Raw genomic sequence first — 21,364 nt, forward strand, 5'->3', positions numbered from 1 at the left:
TATATATATATATATATATATATATATATATATATTTGTATGATGAAAATTATAGGAAAGGTGCGTCTCCATTTAACTTTTTTTTTTCCTCCAACAACTCACGGTGTTCTCTCCGTGAAAAAGTCAGTTTCACATGTTTGTAGTTTGTCATACTCCATAATAATGCATTATAACAACGTAAACAAGAGTTTTGGGAGTTGTATATGCTACTTTAGTTTATAGTTGGACCCATATCGTGACCCAACTGTGCTGTGATAAATGTTGTGCATTTATGGATCAGATATCAAATATGATCAGTAAAGTTCTGCCTGTTCCCAAAACAAATGTTGCTTATCTGAATTCTGCTCCCCAGCTGGCCTTGACATGCCACCTTATCTCAATTCGCCTGGAGGCCCTGTAAATTTGATGCTCTGCCCCTTCCCCTCCCACCGAGGAAGTCTGTGGACCTATCAGAGGGACCCGGCTAAATAAACATTGTGTCATCATTTCAGAACTCTTGGATTCTCTCTGGCGCTGTCCTAGGTCAACCTCAGCAGCCCTCGAGAGTGTTTACGGATCTCACCAGAGGGAATTGACTGATTGTACCATTCTCATCAGAACTCCTACAGTATCTCTGGAGTGTCCTTGACATGATCACTGCTCTTGTCATTTCCCCTCCCCTGCAAAATGTCTGCGTCAATATATGCCTATGTGCGGGGTGTTTTTTTCAATCTCAGTCTCTCTCTCCTCGGCCAAGGAGTAAAGTTTTTTTTGCCTCCAAATCCTATACATGTGTCACTTTCATTAATTTTTTGTCTGTCTAAACAGGTCTCACTTGTAAATGAGTCTTCAAGGCTCAATGTGATTTATCTGTGTAAATAAAGGTTGAATGAACGAATAATTTACACTTTTTACATTGATTCTAATGATTTTGTTTGTCTAGTTTGCCTGTACATTTACCAATCATACAGGTATTTAATATTTAGGTACTTAAGCCACACAAAAGTCCATAAATTCTTATTTTAAAATATACCGACCTTTTATATAACTTTGTTATATTCACATAGGGTAATATTTCAAATAATATTAGCACAAATAACTTGTAATAAACATTAACAACTTAAAATAGCAACACATAAAAATAGTTTGAGAACCACTGAACTAAACACTTGGACAGTGTTTCATAGCTGCACAACGGGCAAAACTCATTAAAAAAACATAAAAAGTTGCTTTTTTTATTAGAATGTAATCTTTCTGAGATCAGAGCAGAATGGTGACTTGGCAACTTTAATCTGAGAAAAAACAAAACAATCAAAAAAATGACTGCATGTCTTATATAGTTGCATTTTGAGAACTGAAATGTAAACAAAATTGCCAAACCCTTTTGTACCAAACTATTAGTGCGTTTCACATTTACCTGGTGGTCCTCGTTCTCCTTTGAGTCCGGGAGATCCAGCTAAACCGGGCTCACCTTTAGGGCCGACACCACCTCCTGTTTGGGAACCGATTACCTGAAGGGACAAGATGATGAAAAACATAAATCCACAATACAAATATTAAACTAGCCTAATAACTATACAGTAGTCCCTCACTACTTCGCAGTTCAACTTTTGCGGACTCGCTCTTTCGTGGTTTTTCATAGTAAGATTCATACATACCACTCCTGGAGGGCCAGGGTACCCTCGGTCTCCTTTTAGTCCCTATGACAAAACAGAGCGATGAAGCATGATTTCAACACTTTTTGATCTGCCGTATAGAGTTAAGAAAATAATAAAATATTTGGAAGAACCGTACTCTTTCTCCATCCCTGCCTGGAGGGCCTGGCAGGCCTGGCTCTCCTTTAAGGCCCTGGTGGTTAAAAAGAGTTATAGATGTCAAAAGGACTGTTTAATTAAAAAAAAAATCACTGTCAAAAGCTTTGGAGTTTGTTGGTGGGACTCACATCGTTTCCAGGCAGACCCGGATCTCCATCTTTACCTGATTTTCCCTGTGAGAGGAAAAAAAAACAAACAGAACTTTAGGTTCAGATTTTTTTTACATTCTATCCATTTTCTTTTGCTTAGTCTTTAAATTCTTATGCTTTGTCAAGTTCATTTTTATTAAATCCTTTGATTTTGCTCCTTTTTCTGTGAACGATGTTCACAAAGCACTCTTCTCGTTGCACTTTACAAAACACTCAGGCCTAAATAATTTAGAACCATATTTCCTAAAAGCTGCAGCTGACTTTACAGCAAAACCATTAACGAACGTTTTTAATCTCAGTCTTACTCAAAATAACATCCATATTTGGGATACAGCTCATGTACAGGTCCTTCTCAAAAAATTAGCATATTGTGATAAAGGTCATTATTTTCCTTAATGTAATGATAAAAATGAAACTTTCATATATTTCAGATTCATTGCACACCAACTGAAATATTTCAGGTCTTTAATTGTTTTAATACTGATGATTATGGCATACAGCTCATGAAAACCCAAAATGACTGTCCCAAAAAATTAGCATATCATGAAAAGGTTCTCTAAACAAGCTATTAACCTAACCATCTGAATCAACGACGTAACTCTAAACACCTGCAAAAGATTCCTGAGGCTTTTAAAAACTCCCATCCTCGTTCATTACTCAATACTGCAATCATGGGTAAGACTGCCGACCTGACTGCTGTCCAGAAGGCCATCATTGACACCCTCAAGCAAGAGGGTAAGACACAGAAAGAAATTGCTGAACGAATAGGCTGTTCCCAGAGTGCTGTATCAAGGCACCTCAGTGGGAAGTCTGTGGGAAGGGAAAAGTGTGGCAGAAAACGCTGCACAACGAGAAGAGGTGACCGGACCCTGAGGAGGATTGTAGAGAAGGGCCGATTCCAGACCTTGGGGGACCTGCGGAAGCAGTGGACTGAGTCTGGAGTAGAAACATCCAGAGCCACCATGCACAGGCGTGTGCAGGAAATGGGCTACAGGTGCCGCATTCCCCAGGTCAAGCCACTTTTGAACCAGAAACAGCGGCAGAAGCACCTGACCTGGGCTACAGAGAAGCAGCACTGGACTGTTGCTCAGTGGTCCAAAGTACTTTTTTCAGATGAAAGCAAATTTTGCATGTCATTCGGAAATCAAGGTGCCAGAGTCCGGAGGAAGACTGGGGAGAAGGAAATGCCAAAATGCCAGAAGTCCAGTGTGAAGCACCCAGTCAGTAATGGTCTGGGGTGTCATGTCATCTGCTGGTGTTGGTCCACTGTGTTTTATCAAGGGCAGGGTCAATGCAGCTAGCTATCAGGAGATTTTGGAGCACTTCATGCTTCCATCTGCTGAAAAGCTTTATGGAGATGAAGATTTCATTTTTCAGCATGACCTGGCACCTGCTCACAGTGCCAAAACCACTGGTAAATGGTTTACTGACCATGGTATTACTGTGCTCAATTGGCCTGCCAACTCTCCTGACCTGAACCCCATAGAGAACCTGTGGGATATTGTGAAGAGAAAGTTGAGAGACACAAGACCCAACACTCTGGATGAGCTTAAGGCCGCTATCGAAGCATCCTGGGCCTCCATAACACCTCAGCAGTGCCACAGGCTGATTGCCTCCATGCCACGCCACATTGAAGCAGTCATTCATGCAAAAGGATTCCCGACCAAGTATTGAGTGCATAACTGAAAGTGATTATTTGAAGGTTGGCGTTTTTTGTATTAAAAACACTTGTCTTTCATTGGTGGGATGAAATATGCTAATTTTTTGGGACAGGCATGTTGGGTTTTCATGAGCTGTATGCCATAATCATCAGTATTAAAACAATTAAAAGACCTGAAATATTTCAGTTGGTGTGCAATGAATCTGAAATATATGAAAGTTTCATTTTTATCATTACATTATGGAAAAACATGACCTTTATCACAATATGCTAATTTTCTTAGAAGGACCTGTATTGCATTTGTTAAAAAGAGGGAACCCTACCGCTCTTGACAATTACATACCCATTTCCAATTTATCTGCTTTGTCAAAGGTTCTTGAAGGCTTGGTAACTAATCAAATAAAATACTTTCTAAGAGATAATAAAATTCTCTCCTCATGCCAATTTGGCTTTAGAAAATAACATAGCACCATGACAGCATCATTAAAAGCTGTTAATGATGCAATGTTTCCCCTACTGTTATACAAGGGGAAAACTGCCAGCACTGACGTAGCGCTAAGCTAGCAGTGCACAATACAGACGTGTTGGCTAAAAAGTTACGGATGTAACAATCCATTTCTCTCACGCCTACCCTCCCAGCCACGGTCGACAAAAATCCCCGAGTGACCTAGTGGAAACACTGTGATGCAACTGAATCTTAAGATCCAAAAAAATGAGCCACTTCTACAAAGGCTGCTCACTGTAAAATTATCAGAGCAGGCTTTGAAAATTACCTCGCTGAAAGGACTCAACAACTTAAATATGACAGTATGCTGTCTAATGAAACATGCCACATTAGGGGTCCCCCAAGGTTGTGTTTTTGGCCCACTTCTGTTCACTATTAATATGAATAATTTAGGTCAAATGTTTCAAATGTGCAGTTTCATATCTTTGCTGATGATGATGTCCTTAACTGCTGTGGTTCTACCCTTGCTCAATATCTTGCGTATCTGCAGTCTGATTTTGAACTTCTGTTGACAGATGTGTACATCAAGTAAAGCTACTAAATTGAGGTTAAACAATTTGGTCAGTTGGGGACAGTTTGTGGTTGTCATGAGCTTTTCTGCATGAAATCGGCTACAGAATTTAAGATTAAGAAATTGAATGAATGGCAGCTGGACTTCTTGTGATTCTTGAAGATATCCTGATGCATGCTCAATTATGCTCATAATAGGTTCATCTTTCGGATGAAAGACAAAACGTATCTACATTTTTTTGCTTTGTTTTGTTTTTCTGAATGTCTAGAGGACCAGACTGAACTTTTTTGGATTCTTGAAGATGTTTTCATTGCCAGTCTAAGGAGATTTCTCTGTTCTAATCAGAAAGGATGGCGGTGAATCATCACCAACATAAATTATATCCATGAATCTTAGCTTCACCTGTCATAAAGAAGAAACAGCGCAACAAAGTCAACAAATTAAGTACTTACTCGTTTGCCAATATCTCCTGGCTCTCCCTTCTCCCCTTTCTGTCCACCAGAAGAACCCTACAGCACAGAGATACTCGGTTGGTTGAAATGGTTTGGTTTCACAGAATGTACCATGGTTTCCTTATGTCACTTACAGGTGGGCCTGGAAAGCCAGGATCACCTGGAGGGCCAGAAGGTCCTTGGTCACCCTTTAGAGAAATAAAGCAAAAGAATGAACAGAACTCAGCACTTTCCTGATATTTAAATGAGTTTTGACTTTTTGTTTTAAAATACTCCTTTGATTGAAAACCCTTCCAGAAGTTTTTCTTCAAAGCTGTCATACAGGCCTGATGTCAGATAATATCAGATATTTGCCTCTTGTTGCAAAAAAAGTGTTGGTAGAAAATGGTGTCAGTGCTCTCTGCTGCTGTCATGATGTGAATTGGATGGTAATAACTCAAGTATAAACAGTAGAACCATTTTAAATGTAGAATCATATCACATATGGAACCGTGCAGTATGGAGTTTTGTTAGTTTCATTTACAAAATAGAGAAGCTGAATTTGTACTTTAAACAAGCAAACAGCAACAACAGGAAGGAATCAGATGAGGTGACAAGGACCAACTAGTCATCCTGGGGTTGTGGGTTGTCTCTGTGGGTGTGAAGATGGCTGGTCAAGCCAATTTGTGTTCAGAATGATCTGTAGCAGAACAGAGAATGTTGGCTGCTGATGGGGGGCTGTTTGTGCTGGTTCTCTTCGCCTGTCTGTGCTGCTCAGCTGCAGCCGTCATAGTATTTTGCACCCTTGTGAACAGATGTTTGCCATTTCCCTCTGCCTTGTGTTGTCTGCTCCTAGGTATCAATGCAGATGCTGAAGGCCTTCAGTGAGTGTGTTTTAAAAGCGCTTTTTCTGGCCTCCTCAGGAGTCTCCAGTATAGTCTGGCATGCAAGCTACAGTACATGCCCTGCCCAGCCAAGATGTGATTGCATGTGGATTGTGTAGAAACTGGGTATGCTACCACGTTTGAGGATCTGGGATCTTGTTTTGACATTTAATGCCAAGCAGTTTTCAGAGGCAAATGGTGTGAAAGTGGTTCAGCTTCTGTGCATGACATTGGTAGATGCATATAAAAATACAAACACAGAAGATTCTGCTTCATTTGGTGACTTGTTCCAAAATACGCTAGTATTTATGTACCTGCGCGATAAACCTTTTAACTTTTTTTTAGGCTTGTTCCATGAAATTGTAAAAGGACTCTACCTTTTCCCCTCGTTGAATCTCTGACACAGGTGGTCTGATCTGTTCTCCTCGTCCTACTTGTCCTGGAGGCCCAGGAGGTCCCGGCAAGCCTGGATCACCCTGTCAAATAACGATGAAAGTTTAAACAGACAGGCGAGGAATTTAGTTATATATTTTTGGGTGATTTTGAAAAAAAAATAAAAATCTAGTTGCATTTTACTTTTTCTCCTTTTTGTCCTTCAAAGTTCAAACCCATGTTTCCCTGTTGAGATCAAATGGAGAAAAGTTGGACCACCACATCACAGTGGATGATATTGCACATCTAGACATTTTACATACTTTTGTTCTGGTTTAGCTATATTTTTTATGAGCTGATTAATTTTACCTTAGGTCCAGGCAGACCAGGAGGACCTGGACGACCCTGAAAAAATACAAATTTACCTTAATAACTTCAATCCAACATGGTTAATATGTTTGTACCTTAAATGACTGTTTGTTACCTCATATCCTCTGGGTCCTGGAGGGCCGAGTGGACCTTGTAAACCGGGGGGCCCAGAAGGACCCTATTAGAAGAGGAGGAAAAAAAACGTTGAGTGTTTATAACGGATGTATGCGTTTCTTTGTTCAGTTTAGCTTCATTTTCCCAGCTATGAGTGTCTCTGTAAACAAATAAAATAAGGCCATATAATAATAATCCAGGTGGCAGGATCCACCTTGTCCTCTCTGAATGTTGCCAATGGGGTGCCCCAAGGTTCAGTCTTAGGACCAGTTTTATTTTTTGTATTCAAATCAATGATCTGTGTAATAATTTGTCATGTGTCCTTCTATTTTATGCAGATGACACCATTGTTTATTGCAGTTCATCTTCACTCATTCAGACTTTATAGGTTTTACAGGATGATTTTAATATTGTTCAGCCACATCTGCAAAAACTTGTACTGGTTTTAAAAGCAAACAAAACTAGGACCACTATATTTTAAAATAAATATCAAATATCTGATTAATTTTAACTTCACAAAATAAAACCAGACTGGACTTGTTTCAAATTACAAATATGTGGGTTTTCTCCTTGGTTGTGAGCAATCATTTTAGTTCAATTCAATGCATTTCAGTTTATTTATATAGCACCAAGTCACAACAGAAGTTATCTCAGGGCACTGAACAGAAACATTCATATATAAAAATAATTTCACAGACACATTCATATAGACATGTAAAAAGTAAGTTAACACTATTTATCTGAGGAGCAGACTGCTTTGAATTTAACTCCATTGCAGACTCATCTTGAGCAAGCATGAAGGTGACAGTGGAAAGGAAAAACTCCTTCATGAGGAAGAAATCATTAGCAGAACCAGGCTCAGGACAAGCGGCCATCTGCTTCAACCAGCTGGGTTTGAGAGGAACAGGAAGGAGGAACAGATACACAATGGCAGGTCGAGAATCACATGTTAAGATATAAATAATATCAAATGAAAACTATTCAATTGTAACAAATCATTTAAGGAAATGAGGTCAATTTGTCCTCCAGTAGTCTAAGCCTATAGCAGCAAAACAAGCCAACCCTAACTATAGGATTTATCAAAAAGGAAAGTCTTAAGCCCAGTCTTAAAACTGGACAATGTTCCAGCCTTACAGACACAAACTGGAAGTTGGTTCCACAAGAGAGGAGCCTGATAACTGAAAGATCTTCCTCCCATTCTGCTTTTGGAAACTCTAGGAACCACAAGTAAACCTGCAGTCTGAGAGTGAAGTGCTCGGTTAGGAAAATATAGAACAGTAAGATCAGTAATATAAGATGGAGCTAGGTTGTTGAGAGCTTTGTAGGTTAGAAGTAGGATTTTGAATTCAGTTCTGGATTTGACAATTTAAAGCTTACATTGCTAGTTTAGCACAAACTCATACTGAAGCCGAGTTTTTATTACACTCAGAGTTAGGAACATCTTAGTATCAGCTGCCTTTATGTCTTTACTCATCTATGGTGGTATGCTGTAAATGAGTGTCCTCAGTCCTTAGACAATGTTCACCACAGTGTCCTGAGGTTAGTCTGTTTTTAGCTGCCTCACTCATCAGTGTGAGCTCCATATCCAGCTGGTCTTCTCTTGTGGCATGCAGGTATACATGTGGATTACTCTAATCTACAAGGCCCTACTGGGTTAAGTTCTATTTTATTTGAACTTTCCTACAAACAGCCACAGTTCCTTCCGCTCTATCACATGCATCCTTCTGTCGGTTCCTTGTGTCAAAACTGAATTAGGTAAAGGGGTGTTCTGCTTTGCTGCCTCCTCCCTACAGATTGATCTCAAACTGCCAGAGTTAATTTATTTTAGTCTTTTGTTCAGTTCAGAAAGATAGTGTTAGTGAGAGCTTTGAACATTGTCCATGTTTCAACCATTGTTGTTCCATTTTGTTGTCTTGTTTTAAGCCACTGTTAAAATTGTTATCCCCTGCACTTTAACTTAAACCGTATTTGTGGGTAAAATATTTGTGTTTTATTCAATAGTGTCATTTGTTTTCGATTATTGTTTTATGATGTGTGCTGTCGACCTCCTGACCATGGCACTCTGAAAAAAATATGTCAGTCTCAACCCGTCATTCTCTGGTAAAATAAAGGTAATGAATGAATGAATATCAACAAATAGGGTTTTGATTTAGACAGTCGCTTGTTTATATTACTGGTACTTAATTTTATTATGAAGCAATTAAAATGCATTTATGATAAATTTGTGTATTAATCAGGGCTGAGGTAACTTGGTTTGGCGTGCGAGTTCACTTGCTGTGGTGACCCCTGAGGGACGGAGCAGCCGAAAGAAGAAACATAACACTTGTGATACATTAGAACTTTTAAATACTTTGCATCTTTACAAAAAGATAAAATTAGTTCACAAAAGTTCAAATGGGATCAGTGAATCGGTCACTCACAGGGGCTCCCGGTAATCCAGGCAGTCCCACGGCTCCTTTAGTTCCGAAACGAATGGAGGAAATCACATCACCTGGGTCGCCCTGAGGAGGAGAAAACAGAGCGTGACGACAGCATCCCAACACTGGGGGTATAACGAGCCGAGACACCGGTCATTGCTGTAGGATGGGTGAAAAATATTCAGTTCATACTAGTAGTCAGGTTGGAAACAATTTCGCGTCAGCTTCTAAGAAATCTTTTTTTGGTAGGACACAGAGTAAAAACGATTGCCATGTGAGCTTTTGTGCAAAAATGACTACAACAAAAACGGGTTTACCTTATAAATGTCTAATAAGTCTGGGGTATTTAAGCCCTTTATGTAGAAAAATTAGATATAACGTCTAAAAATGAAACATGAACAGAATAAAGCCCATCTTAGGAAATGCTAATGCTACTGCTAACTGCTAAACAACCACCACAGGTGCTTTTAATTGATGCCTCCGGTCAGGAGGGAAGTTAGGAAGTCATTGAACGCTGTGTGGATAAAATTTAAATTAGAGCGGTCTAAACAAAACTAAACAATTATAACGATAAGTCATTTGATGTTCTGTTGTGAAAAAAGACAAAAGTTCAGCGTTGAGCTTCCAGTTTCCTCAGAACTGTCTGGAAACAGGAGAAACGAGGACACCTGCTGATTGGTCCTTTAAAAGCAGGAACTGTTACCAAAAGGAGCTAAAATTTAAAAACTTTGTCCGAGCCACAGGACACTTTCAGCTGATACATTAACTCAAGTCAGATACCTGATATATTTTCTTGGTTGCTGGTTCAATCTGTCTCATTTGACACTCTGTTACTCTTTCCACATCAGAATCAATAATGATAGAATGATCCAGCTGTCTTTCTGGCTTCAAAGTTAGCCAACTGGCAAGAGAAGTCTAGACTAAATTATGTATTTATTTATTTTTTTATTAAAAATGAGAAGAGATACAATATTTTACATTTAAATGATCATCTTGGGGGGACCAGATTTGGCCCGTGGCTCTTGAGTATGTGGTTTAAAAAGGTTAAGTCATCTTCTGAAGACAGTTAGCCAAATGTTTGTTCTCATTAGCTCAATAAATAAAGCTCCTAATTCAGACCGTAAAGGAGATTATTTTCTCTTTGATTTTAATTGTTTTAACAAGCCCAGTTAAATGAAAGTGTGTTGGTTTGTAACTACTTTGTTTTGCGCTTACCTTTTCTCCTGGAAGACCAGGTGGACCCTATGAAGGAAAAGGAGATTAAAGACGAGTTCAATGAAGCAACATTGAAGAAGACACTAAAGATCTGGTGTGGTGGTTGGATTCACACAGTGTTGCCAGGTGTACGATAACTATCGTATTTGTACGACAATGTTGCCTTCTGTACGATGTACGATCAATAATCCCAAAAAAGGCCAAATATACGATAATTTGACCATTCCGTGAATGTGTGGTTGTAATCGGTTGTCATCAGCCTGTCGCAACTGTTTGTCGGAGTTTTTTGTGAACCCTGAATGCATCTGTGTCCACAAACAGGTGCACGATTGTCTGGAAATTCCAGCCAATCGTGCTTCTCTAAATGTGACCTACGAGTGACGTGCATGCGCGTAGCCAGGGGGGGTTCGGGGGGTTCGAACGAACCGCCCACTTTGCCAATGAAGTCCCACCTACAACTCCCGCGAGATATAGAACTGCGAGGTGAAGTAATTTCATTCATAAAAAACAATGTCTAACAAAGCAAAGTAAAAAGATGAGTTATTTTTGCAATTGAAGTAATGTTATTATTTGCGGGCTTAGTTTGCATTTATGTTGTTAGAGTTAAGGAGTGGTACTGTGCCTTTAAGAGGATGACGTCTTTCATTCTTCTTCGGTGTTTTTTTTTTTTTTGTGTGTATGTTCGGGCGGGACTCGGGAGTACCGAAGTGTTCGTTCGTGTCTGGGATGAGTTCTGAATAGAAGACTGGACACACACGCTATTCCCCTCTCAGTGTGTTGCTCTTTCTCCACTCACAACCGCCTATTTGGTAACACAGATTTACCTCACACAGCAGTGTTTTAACTAGCTAGCTAATTAGCTTGTTTACACATTTGAAGTTATGTGTACCACCGCCAATGAACCAATCAGAGTAGTCCTACAGGTCCACTTTTTCTTCAAACGAACCGCCCCTCATAAAATCCTGGCTACGCCTATGACGTGTATGCGCTTGCCTCAGAACAACGACCGTGATTGGCTGAATAGTCCACTGCGCCCGCCCCATGAGTGAGGAAAAGAAAAGAAGAAGAAGAAGCAGAGTCGGTCTGAAAGCAGGCCATCACTACTATAGTGCATCAATAGATTTGTTATTTTGGTTATGACGGGTGTACGATAATTTCCCTCAAAATATGATAATTTTATGTCTCTAGTACGATAATCCTACATTTCTCACCTGGCAACACTGGATTCACAGCACATCAAAAGAGAGCGGTCAGTTTCAGCTCTCACATAACTCCTTACTTGGTGCTACTTATGAGGAGCCTTTGGGGAGCTGAAAGAGACAGATCTTTTTGGAGAACTGACCCAAAAGGTTCAGATCCCCCCCCCCAAAAAAGTAGAAATCCCGACACTAATCTGGTTTAGTCTGATCTGGCGCGAGTTGCAGGGCCTCGAGCAATCGTGTCAGGAATTTTGACAAATACCATTATTATCATTATTGTTGCAAAAAAAGCAAATTGTGTCCAAGAATTTGTGCAAACCTGTTAGGCGTGACTGCCAGTGAAAATTACCGTACTTGCTGCCGTGCACATCGCACCCGTATATCCATTATACGTCACCGCTGACCACCCGGAAACGTGGACAAGTGTTGAGCCAAAAATCGATTGGCTGCCAAATGGTGGCTGCGGGAGCGTGCGCGGGAGGACTTTAACAAGAATTTAACAAGATTAACGCCTAAAAACAATTATTTGTTTGCTCGACATTATAGTAAATGTGTGTCTCAGTCTAATTTTTCCTTAATAAATGCTCTTTGATGGTCAAATCAGCTGCATTTCACCTGGGCATCACAGTAAAATGCAGCTGATTTAACGTTTGCTCCAGGAGTTCCTGGGCGAGACGAAGGTGGCTTTGTATGGCAAGCCAAGTATCTCATTAATAGCCACTTTTACCTATTAATGAACCACTTGGCTTGCCATATCCCTCGAGGGCCCTCTAGTGGCTGAAAATGTTAGTGTTTAATATTTTCCATGTCAGAATGAATGAAGTCATCAGTTCTCAGACAAATATTGGTTTATAAATATGGGGGGGGGAAAAACGTATATCAATCGCTTTGCCGTATAAGTTGCAGGACTTGCAAATTTATGCAAAAAGGTTCGACTTATACAGCGAAAAATACGGTAGCTTATTTTCTCAAACTTTTGTGTCCAGTAGCCACAGTCCAATGAAATTCTGCCTTATAGAAAGGATCTTTAGCACATATTGTATTTTCTCTATTGATACGTTAAACTGTCACTACTTCGTTCTGTTGAAAAGTTCCTGGCTCACCGGTAGACCTTGCTGTCCAGGGATTCCTGAAACTCCTGGAAAACCCAGTTCACCCTGAAGAAGAAGAAGTATAAATTAAGGTTTGTTTTATTGTTAGAATGTAACAAATTTATTAAACTTTGTTAAATTCTTTAATGAAATGTCTGTAATTAGTCTGTATCACTTAAAAAATAAAATCAAATGTGTTTGAAGAAGCAGGTAAAAGATAATGGATGGATGGTGTTTCTTTTATTCCTCGTGTTTTTTTATTTTATTTAAAGATTTTAATTTTTTTTGAGGAGTTACCTTGGTCCCGTTGCAACCCGGCACTCCCCTCGGGCCTGGAGGGCCGTCCTGTCCTGGTAGACCCTAACAGGAAGAAAACACAAAGTTAAATTATAAACGCTGGGTACTTTCTACAAAAAGTCCGTTGATGAACAAAAAAAACGAGATAATTGAAAACTCACAGGTTGTCCTGGCATCCCAGGAAATCCTGGTAATCCAGGAGGACCCTATTAGAAAGAAAGAACAAAAGATGAGCATTTTAAAGTTTTATTTTAAAATCACAAACATCAACTTCCTGCTTCCTCATATTTGAGGAAAGGTGAAATGATGACACGTGCTGTCCACAGAAGGTATTACAACTCAAGGTCATTCAGCGAGGACAGTAATTTCTATAAAAGTAATCTGACAAACCAATAAAGATACAACTAAACTAATTGTTGAACACATATACTGAATGTAGGCTTTAATAGAAACATTTTTTTAAAATGGTCATTTGTTTATATTCCTTGGTGAAAAAGACAAAGACAATATGGATGCAGTTAGAGAGGACATGGAGGTGGATGACTTGCTGTGGAGACCCCTCAAGAGGGAAAAGCCAGAACAACAAGAAGTTTTTTTCCTCTGTATATATTTTACTGCCTGAGATGAGATGTTTTAGGGGCAAAATTCCTTTACATGAAAATTATAAATACTTACTCTTATTCCCTTTGAACCAATTAATCCTTGAAGTCCATCACTTCCCTGGAAGACAGAAAAACACCAAGAACAGACGACATTAGTAACCTGTTCTTTGACTAATGATCCCTGTGCAAATAACAAAAAGGACCAAAGAGCAGTAAGGTAATTTAATTCACAGATCTGCTAACGTTTCCATTTAGCTTGTGAAAAATAAAAACTGTTAATGCGGGGTGATTTCACATTCAAATCAACTTCCCTCCACTCCCTCCTGTGGGTTCATTGTTAATCTGAAGAGGGTGGACGAAGTGCAACTCGAACATGATTTCAGTTCCAGTTTACAGTTCAAGTTGATTAAGCTCCTTGAATCTTGAGCCAAACGTCTTCAGTTAACAAGAAAAGAAGTCCAGGGGTTTTGTTTTAAAACTCAGGATTTAAGGGACGTCAAACCTTCTATGTCTTTTTTTTTTAATGCATCTTATTCTGTATGCAACCAAATCTCTGACGTGTTGTCAAACATGCTCAAATGTCCTTTGTATAAAATCTGAATCTCCGTTTCAACATTTAAAACACTACAATCTAGATTTACAAAGAAGTGACAGTCAGTGGTTGGATTACGTTTCTTGGATGACACAAATACTTTGTGGAGTCTCCTTCTATTTTCCTAAAGTTCAGATACTGAACTCAGGTCTAAAGTAATCAGTGATGCTAAACCAAGGCCTGAGTGAGAACCTCTGGATGCAGCCTGATTATAAAACACTGCACAGTCCCCTTGTGAGACCAGAATATAAGGTCTTCTCCTGCGTCCTTGTTTCTCTACACTAACACCACTTTATGAGCCTAAGTACCTGGGATGAAAATTTACTCAAGAGTGGATGGTCGTGGAACAACAAACCATCTACGGGTATATAAAAAGTTTTTCTTTATTTAGATATATGACTGCTTGTGATACAGCTAAAGCTGATTAAAGTTGTTGTTTTACCTTCTGACAATTTAGTTTGCCTACCAACATTACCAAGTTCCTCATTGTCAGAGGAACTTTTGTCACAACAATTATTAATCACAAAAATAACAGCAAAGCTCTAACAACGTAAACTACGAAGGAGGATTATGGCCACGGTTAATTTTTTTTTTTCCATAACTCTGAGGGAAAAAAAAAAATTAGAATTCTGAGATTAAAGTCAGAATTTGATAAATATATTTGAGAAAAAAAAATTCATCAGAAAAAAGTCAATATTCTGAGTTTAAAGTCAGAATTTGAGAAATATATGGCATTTGAGAAAGAAAGAAATCATGAGACTTGTCTCAAAATTTTGACTTTAATCTCAGAATTCTGAGAAAAAAGTAAGAATTCTGAGATTAAAGTCAGAATTTGATAAATACATTTGAGAAAAAAAATCATGAGAAAAAAGTCAATATTCTGAGTTTAAAGTCAGAATTTGAGAAATATATGGTATTTGAGAAAAAAAAATCATGAGACTTGTCTCAGAATTCTGACTTTAATCTCAGAATACTGACTCTTTTATTTTCCGAATTAAGGGAAAAACAATTGCACCATGGCCTAAATCCTCTTCCGTAGTAAACACTGAAAAATAAATAAATAAATAAAATAGCAACATTAACTAGTTGTCTAACTGGAAAAAGATAGATAAAATATATCAACAATATACTCATGAGTCTTTGCTTTGAATGGAAAAACTTAATTTTCTAGCTTCTTGTAGCAGCTAGCTGTGCTACAATGCTAGTGTTAGCATGTACAAAAGACTTGAGCAAAGATTTGGTTTCAGTTGTGTAAATTTTACTTTGGTTCTCCTCTATAAGAATGCTATTGCTAACAGTGTCTCTTGTTAGCATCTCCACTTCCAAAAAGAAAAAGAAAGAAAGAAAGAAAAAATGTACATGTAGCATACTCCTGCTAACAGCTCTTTTTTTGCTAAAAAAAAAAACCCCAACAACAGTTCTTCTTCTCTTATTTAGCTGTAGTGTAATTTTAAATCTAAAGTATTTCTGGATGAGGGCAAATTAACTTTTGAGGGAGAATAATATCCAGAGATATGTGACCAAAACTTTTGTCATTAAAAAGACAATAAAAACACATCGCCTGGCAATGTCTTGCTGAAGAGATTTGCTTTTCTGCTACGAATAAAACTTGAGCTAAAATTGTAAAGTTGAACTTGTCAATTCTTCCGTGCTGTGGTGACCTCGGCACGATGGAGCAGCCAAAGAAAAGGAGGATTGTAAAGCCAATCTGTGTTGTTACAGTAAACTTTGGCTTTGTTTTTAAATATTTTAAATGTATTTATATGCACATTTATACTTCCGACAAACTGTACTTACCTTCTCTCCTCTGGGTCCGATGGGTCCTTCAGGTCCAGGGAACCCTGGGACGCCCGGCTGTCCGGTGAGACCTGGTAATCCTCTCTCACCCTGCAAGTCCCAACACAAAGCCATAGAACAAATTAACTTTAGCTTTAAATGATTGTTACGTGTATTTATTATTTCAGCTGAAATCTAAATGGAAATTTCTCAAACTAAATAGTGATGTAAACATTTTCTCTAAACAAGGTCCGTTTGTTGGTTTTTAAAAGGTATTGCTGCTTTGGACTGGGTAAACTTAGACTGGACTTTATACCAAAATTAAGTACAGAGTATGTGAAGGATTGATGTTTTGTATCAAAACCATGACATATTGTTCTCTGAAGGTTGTAAAAATAAACTGATTTTTATTTATTTTTTTAATGGGGTAAAAATCACATTAGTACCAGTTGCACTCTTTTGGGCTGTAATTACCGGAAAGATGAAATCGTCTCTGAACTTTCAAATCTGGGACTCTTAAGACCTGCCGGACTTTTTTGTTACTAGTTGACATGTTTGATAAAGATTCGGACACGGTCAGGAAAAATCTGAAGTCTTTGGTCAAGAATAAACATGAGAACAGTTTTGCAATTTTAAATAATACACTGGATCAGAGAAAATATCCCAGTTAAACAATATTCTGTTGATACAAGCTGTTTGGTTCAGAACGTTCACTTTAAAATAAAGTATTCAACTGCAGTACAAATTCAGGTAGAAGTTGTTTAGGGGGTATTTTGCACAAACTTTGGTCATGACACTAGTTCCCATGCTACTAATTCATTTAACAATACTTTGAACAAAGAAAAACCATTATAATCCCATGTTTTAGATCCAAATATTTGGTGTGTCAAGTAGCAAATACCAACTAATACTTGGGTATTTTACACAATTACTGTACTTGCTTGTGTAAGAAGCATATATGGTAAAAATAAATAAGAGTACAGCATATTGCACATTATACGCCTGTCAACAAACTATTATACAGCAATCTAAATCAGTGGCTCGTACAAGGAAAGACCTTTATAACACTGAGTGGGAACATTGTCACCTTGATGTGTGACCTTGAAGCTGGGGTGATGAACAGTGTATTCTTCACACCGTCTAAAGATGATGCTTGTGTGTATGAAGTTTCATTAAATTATCTTGAGTGGATCAGAAGTCATGAGCCAGACAAGAGAACGTTTATGTCCAAACATACGTGCATAAATACTCTATACCATAATAACCTGATGTATGCTTAATAATCCAGGTAGAAAAATCTAACAAAGTCAAGTCAGGTCTTCTGGACGGATTCTTCTTGTTGAAACGTTTCTTCTTTTATCCAAAGGACTTCTTCAGTCTGAGGAGCTGCAACAAACTCAGTCTTATAAATAGCACCTGCTCATGGTGGATCAAGCAGTTTGCTGGTGACAACCAAAACTAGCGGTTCACATACAAAACAGCTTAACAACTGATCGTTAGTGCCCTGACGACCACTTGCTATTCACAGAGGGCTGAGCGATACTAGCAATAACAGCATTGTAAGAGGGGGACAACTGGACACGGAGGCCTTCGCCCCGTTTAATGATGGATGGTTTCTCTTCACAAAGATGGCCTCCTTCACTCCTCTCGCAAACCAACGTTCCGCTCTAATAAGGATGTGAACATCTTCATCCCTGAAAGAGTGACCGCTGGCTTGTCTGCAGTGTGGCTTGTCTCGAGTGTTATTGCTAGTATCACTCAGCCCTCTGTGAATAGCAAGCAGGCATCGGGGCACTAACGATCGGTCGTTAGGCTGATGGTCCTACTTCATCATGTGAACAGCTAGTTTTGGCTGTCAGCAGCAAACTACTTCCACTATGAGAAGGTGCCATTTATAAGACTGAGTTTATTGCAGCCCTTCAGACTGAAGAAGTCTTTTGGATAAAAGAGGAAATGTTTCAACAAGAAAAATCTGTCCAGAGGACCTGATTTAACAAAGTTTGATATACCGGAATCATACATCGTACGTTCGACGGGCGTATCAAAATGAGGTATTTTTTCCAATGTTCATTAAATCAATCATAAGTAAAGAAAACATTTTATATTTAATGTTAAACAGCTCAAGTGTTTCCCCTCTAGTAAGGTTTTATTTAAGATATAGTTTTAATCCGGCTTACAGAGTGAGCCTAGCTCTGGTGTGGTAGTAGCTGAGAGTCATCCTCAACACATATTTAGAGTACTAACAGGAGTGGTGGTAGATCTTTGTTTAAGATTTTGGCATTAACTGTTGGGATCAAATATGTCTGCAGTGATGTTTACAGAAAGTTTTTAAAGGGGGGAGCCACGGGGGGGGGGGGGCTCACTGAAAATCCTGGGGTGGCACTCCAAAAACAAAAGTCCTACAGGAATTTCAGAAATTCTATTATGTGGTTGTTGGTAAACGTTAATTTTAAAATCTTGGCAATTTGTAAGTGAAGGAGATCAAAGTAGCTCAGTTTTTTATTTTTTTTTATTTTACAGATAACAGTGATTCTGTGTCACTGTGTCAGCAGTCCAGTTTTAACGTGTTACGCATCTTTACTTATACATCCTTACATGAGACTTTTTGTACATTTCCATGAAGAAGTCCAATTTACGTCTTTATTTGAAGGACTACAGTGAACTAAACATTTTCTAGTAAAAAGCCTTTTCAAATTAAACACTGGCACTTTCTCAATTCATTTTAAAAACATTTGGTATTTGCTTGTTGCTGTGTACTTTTGTGAACAAATATGGATTACGGACAACAAACACAACCCATGTACATGAATTATGTCCATTTAATACAGCATTATTACAAACTAGTCCTTTTTATTGATTTTACAGGCCGTAAATTTATATATATATTTATATGTGTGTGTCCACAAAAAATTTGATTTATGGCTTTAGCCCTTGAGAGAAGCAGCCAATGTTTTTATTCAGTGGGACTCGACTTTAAGTTTTCATTTTAAATAAAATATATGTTTTTTTTAAACTCCTACTTGCTTTAAAACATTTTTTGTAACGTTTATCAGGTTTAATAATCCAGAACAGCCAGAGTAAATTAAAAAATGAACACAAAGCAAAGACTTGGAACTCCAAGATAAAGCTAACTAGCAAGTGGGGGGGGGGGGGGGGGGGGCAATATGTTAGAAATGGCCATTGCACCCATTGGTGTCCAAGGTGCCCCTGTGGTGCCCCTGTCTATCTGTTAGCAAAATACCTTATGATCCAGTTAATTCCAGATTTGAATTAAATTCTCAGACTGTAATAATTATTAATATGTTACATCTATAGCTGATCACAATATTCTCCTACAGAGGCTAGAATATGGTATTGGGATTACAGGAACAGCTCTAAAATGGTTTAAATCATATTTATCTGATATATTCTATAGTTTGTAAATGTAAATAATGAATCTTCGTCATACACCAAAGTCAGTCATGGAGTTCCTCAGGGTTCAGTGCTTGGACCAATACTATTTACCTTATGTATGCTTCCATTAGGTAAAGTTATTAAACAGCATGGGATAAATTTTAATTGTCATGCTGATGATACACAGTTATATTTATCCGTTTATTTGAACAGATTTGGTGATATCACGTGAGAACCTAATAATTCCGTATAAAAACTTGTATTAATTTATTAAAAGCATTTATTACAAGCAGTATTATCATTTCTTATAAGCATTATTTAAGCATTTTAAATTACTAAAGTACTTTAAATTGGACAATTGTTTACCTTCGCTCCTTTTACGCCACTGCAGTCACATTTGGACCCTCCACATCCATGGCAAGCCTAACCAAGAAAGAGAAAACACGGATTCAGGACAAGGCAAGAAATGCTCGGCAACATTAGATGCACATTTAAAAACATAAAACAAAGACAAATATCGATACAATAAATAAAAAAAAATCATCATTACGGATCACAGCAGCTGACCAGTTTTGAGGGAAATGGCTCTGTAAATCCTTTAAATGTGGATTAAAGCAGTGACTTTGCCACCAGGGGGCGCTATAACACAACAATGCTGCCTTCACTCCCCCACAGCCTGCATTTCTTCCCACACATGAGGGCTCTCCAGCAGGGTTATTTGATGACAGGAGGAGATCAAGGTCACAGAGCCTCAAACATCAGGCTAATCTCAAGTAAAATATTAAATCATTCCTTTTCACCCGACTCGTTTGAAAGAACGGGAGGGCTGAGGGTGAAGGAGAAGCTGAGAGGAGGCGGGTGGAGGTGGGAGTGCCAAGCTGCTGATTAACTTTTCCCATGCTCTGTTGACACAGCAAACGCCAGACGGGCATCAGCTGCACGCATGCCAGGCAGCCAGGCTGTGAGAAAGAGATGCGGAGAGAGGACGAGGACAGATAGGAGGACGAGTTTGTCCTCTGCCATGTCCACATGTGAGAAGTCAGGTGCTCAGTGTGGCACTGTTTGTCTAAACTTCGGATTCTCGGATTGAATTCCAGATCAGTGATCCTCAGAAAATAAAACTGGTGTACAAATAAAATGCCTCGTGTTATAATCTTTATGTAGCCCTGATATAAACTGCTAGAAAAAATAGAAAATACTCAGATTTAAAAGATGACATTTAGAAAGTGATTGTTTTAAACATTTTTCTTACAGACTGACAAGTGTATTAAAATAAACTGATTTCATGACAGATAAACTAGGCAACAAATAACTGCAATGTAATAAATGTGTGGATTTTACAGTAAAATATTGTTTACTGTGGTCGTTAGACATTTAAATAATTGTCAAAGTACAGTGCACTTTAAAAACTGCTCTTTCTAAATATATATATATATATTTTTTTTTTTACAATAAACATATTCTCAAAAAAAATATTATTTTATATACAGTATCCTTTATATCTGTTTATGGTCAATAACCATTAAACAACAAAAATCCCACAAATATAAATAAGAGTTTTTCAGTAAAATAAAATAAAAAACAATGCAACATAAAACTTAGAGTGGCTTTTTTATTTTTATTTTTTTTGAGTTTACAGCAATTACCTGGCAGCTATGGTAGTAAAAAATTCTATAATGACACGGTATACATTTGAGACTATCAATGGTAAATTATTTTTAAAATATAAATGCACTGAGCATTGGTTAATGAAAATAACGGTAAAACAACAAAAACTCTAAATCGAATCCTTTTACTGTAGGAAAATCCCATTATCACAGATCTCTTTAATAATAAGCACATTTTAGAGATATTAAAAAAAACATTGCAACTTGAAACATATTACGGGGCTTTATTCAAAACGTCAAATTTATAGTAATTTAACCGAAAACTGTAGTTGCCAGAATATCACCCTAAAAAATCCATGAAGGAAACAACAAGGGCAAAATAAATAA

General features: G+C 38.1%; 1 protein-coding gene across 1 annotated transcript in view; it reads right to left on the reverse strand.

Annotated features, from left to right (window-relative positions):
• The window catches only part of col4a5 (collagen, type IV, alpha 5 (Alport syndrome)), a 57,884-nt gene extending 37,483 nt beyond the window's left edge, over nucleotides 1-20,401 (reverse strand). Inside the window, exons 1-19 of the mRNA XM_037688387.1 lie at nucleotides 20,171-20,401; nucleotides 19,737-19,793; nucleotides 15,999-16,088; nucleotides 13,683-13,727; nucleotides 13,169-13,213; nucleotides 13,008-13,070; nucleotides 12,723-12,776; nucleotides 10,421-10,447; nucleotides 9,209-9,289; nucleotides 6,790-6,852; nucleotides 6,675-6,710; nucleotides 6,510-6,551; nucleotides 6,311-6,409; nucleotides 5,205-5,258; nucleotides 5,071-5,127; nucleotides 1,922-1,966; nucleotides 1,774-1,827; nucleotides 1,638-1,679; nucleotides 1,397-1,490 (exon numbers count right to left, since the gene is read on the reverse strand). Coding sequence (XP_037544315.1) covers nucleotides 1,397-1,490; nucleotides 1,638-1,679; nucleotides 1,774-1,827; nucleotides 1,922-1,966; nucleotides 5,071-5,127; nucleotides 5,205-5,258; nucleotides 6,311-6,409; nucleotides 6,510-6,551; nucleotides 6,675-6,710; nucleotides 6,790-6,852; nucleotides 9,209-9,289; nucleotides 10,421-10,447; nucleotides 12,723-12,776; nucleotides 13,008-13,070; nucleotides 13,169-13,213; nucleotides 13,683-13,727; nucleotides 15,999-16,088; nucleotides 19,737-19,793; nucleotides 20,171-20,401 — 1,279 coding nt within the window. The remainder of the gene's footprint in view (nucleotides 1-1,396; nucleotides 1,491-1,637; nucleotides 1,680-1,773; nucleotides 1,828-1,921; nucleotides 1,967-5,070; nucleotides 5,128-5,204; nucleotides 5,259-6,310; nucleotides 6,410-6,509; nucleotides 6,552-6,674; nucleotides 6,711-6,789; nucleotides 6,853-9,208; nucleotides 9,290-10,420; nucleotides 10,448-12,722; nucleotides 12,777-13,007; nucleotides 13,071-13,168; nucleotides 13,214-13,682; nucleotides 13,728-15,998; nucleotides 16,089-19,736; nucleotides 19,794-20,170) is intronic.
• Nucleotides 20,402-21,364: the final 963 nt, after the last annotated feature.

Source organism: Nematolebias whitei, chromosome 1 (genome assembly GCF_014905685.2).
Source record: "Nematolebias whitei isolate Nwh7 chromosome 1, NemWhi1, whole genome shotgun sequence".
NCBI classification, from domain to species: Eukaryota; Metazoa; Chordata; class Actinopteri; order Cyprinodontiformes; family Rivulidae; genus Nematolebias; species Nematolebias whitei.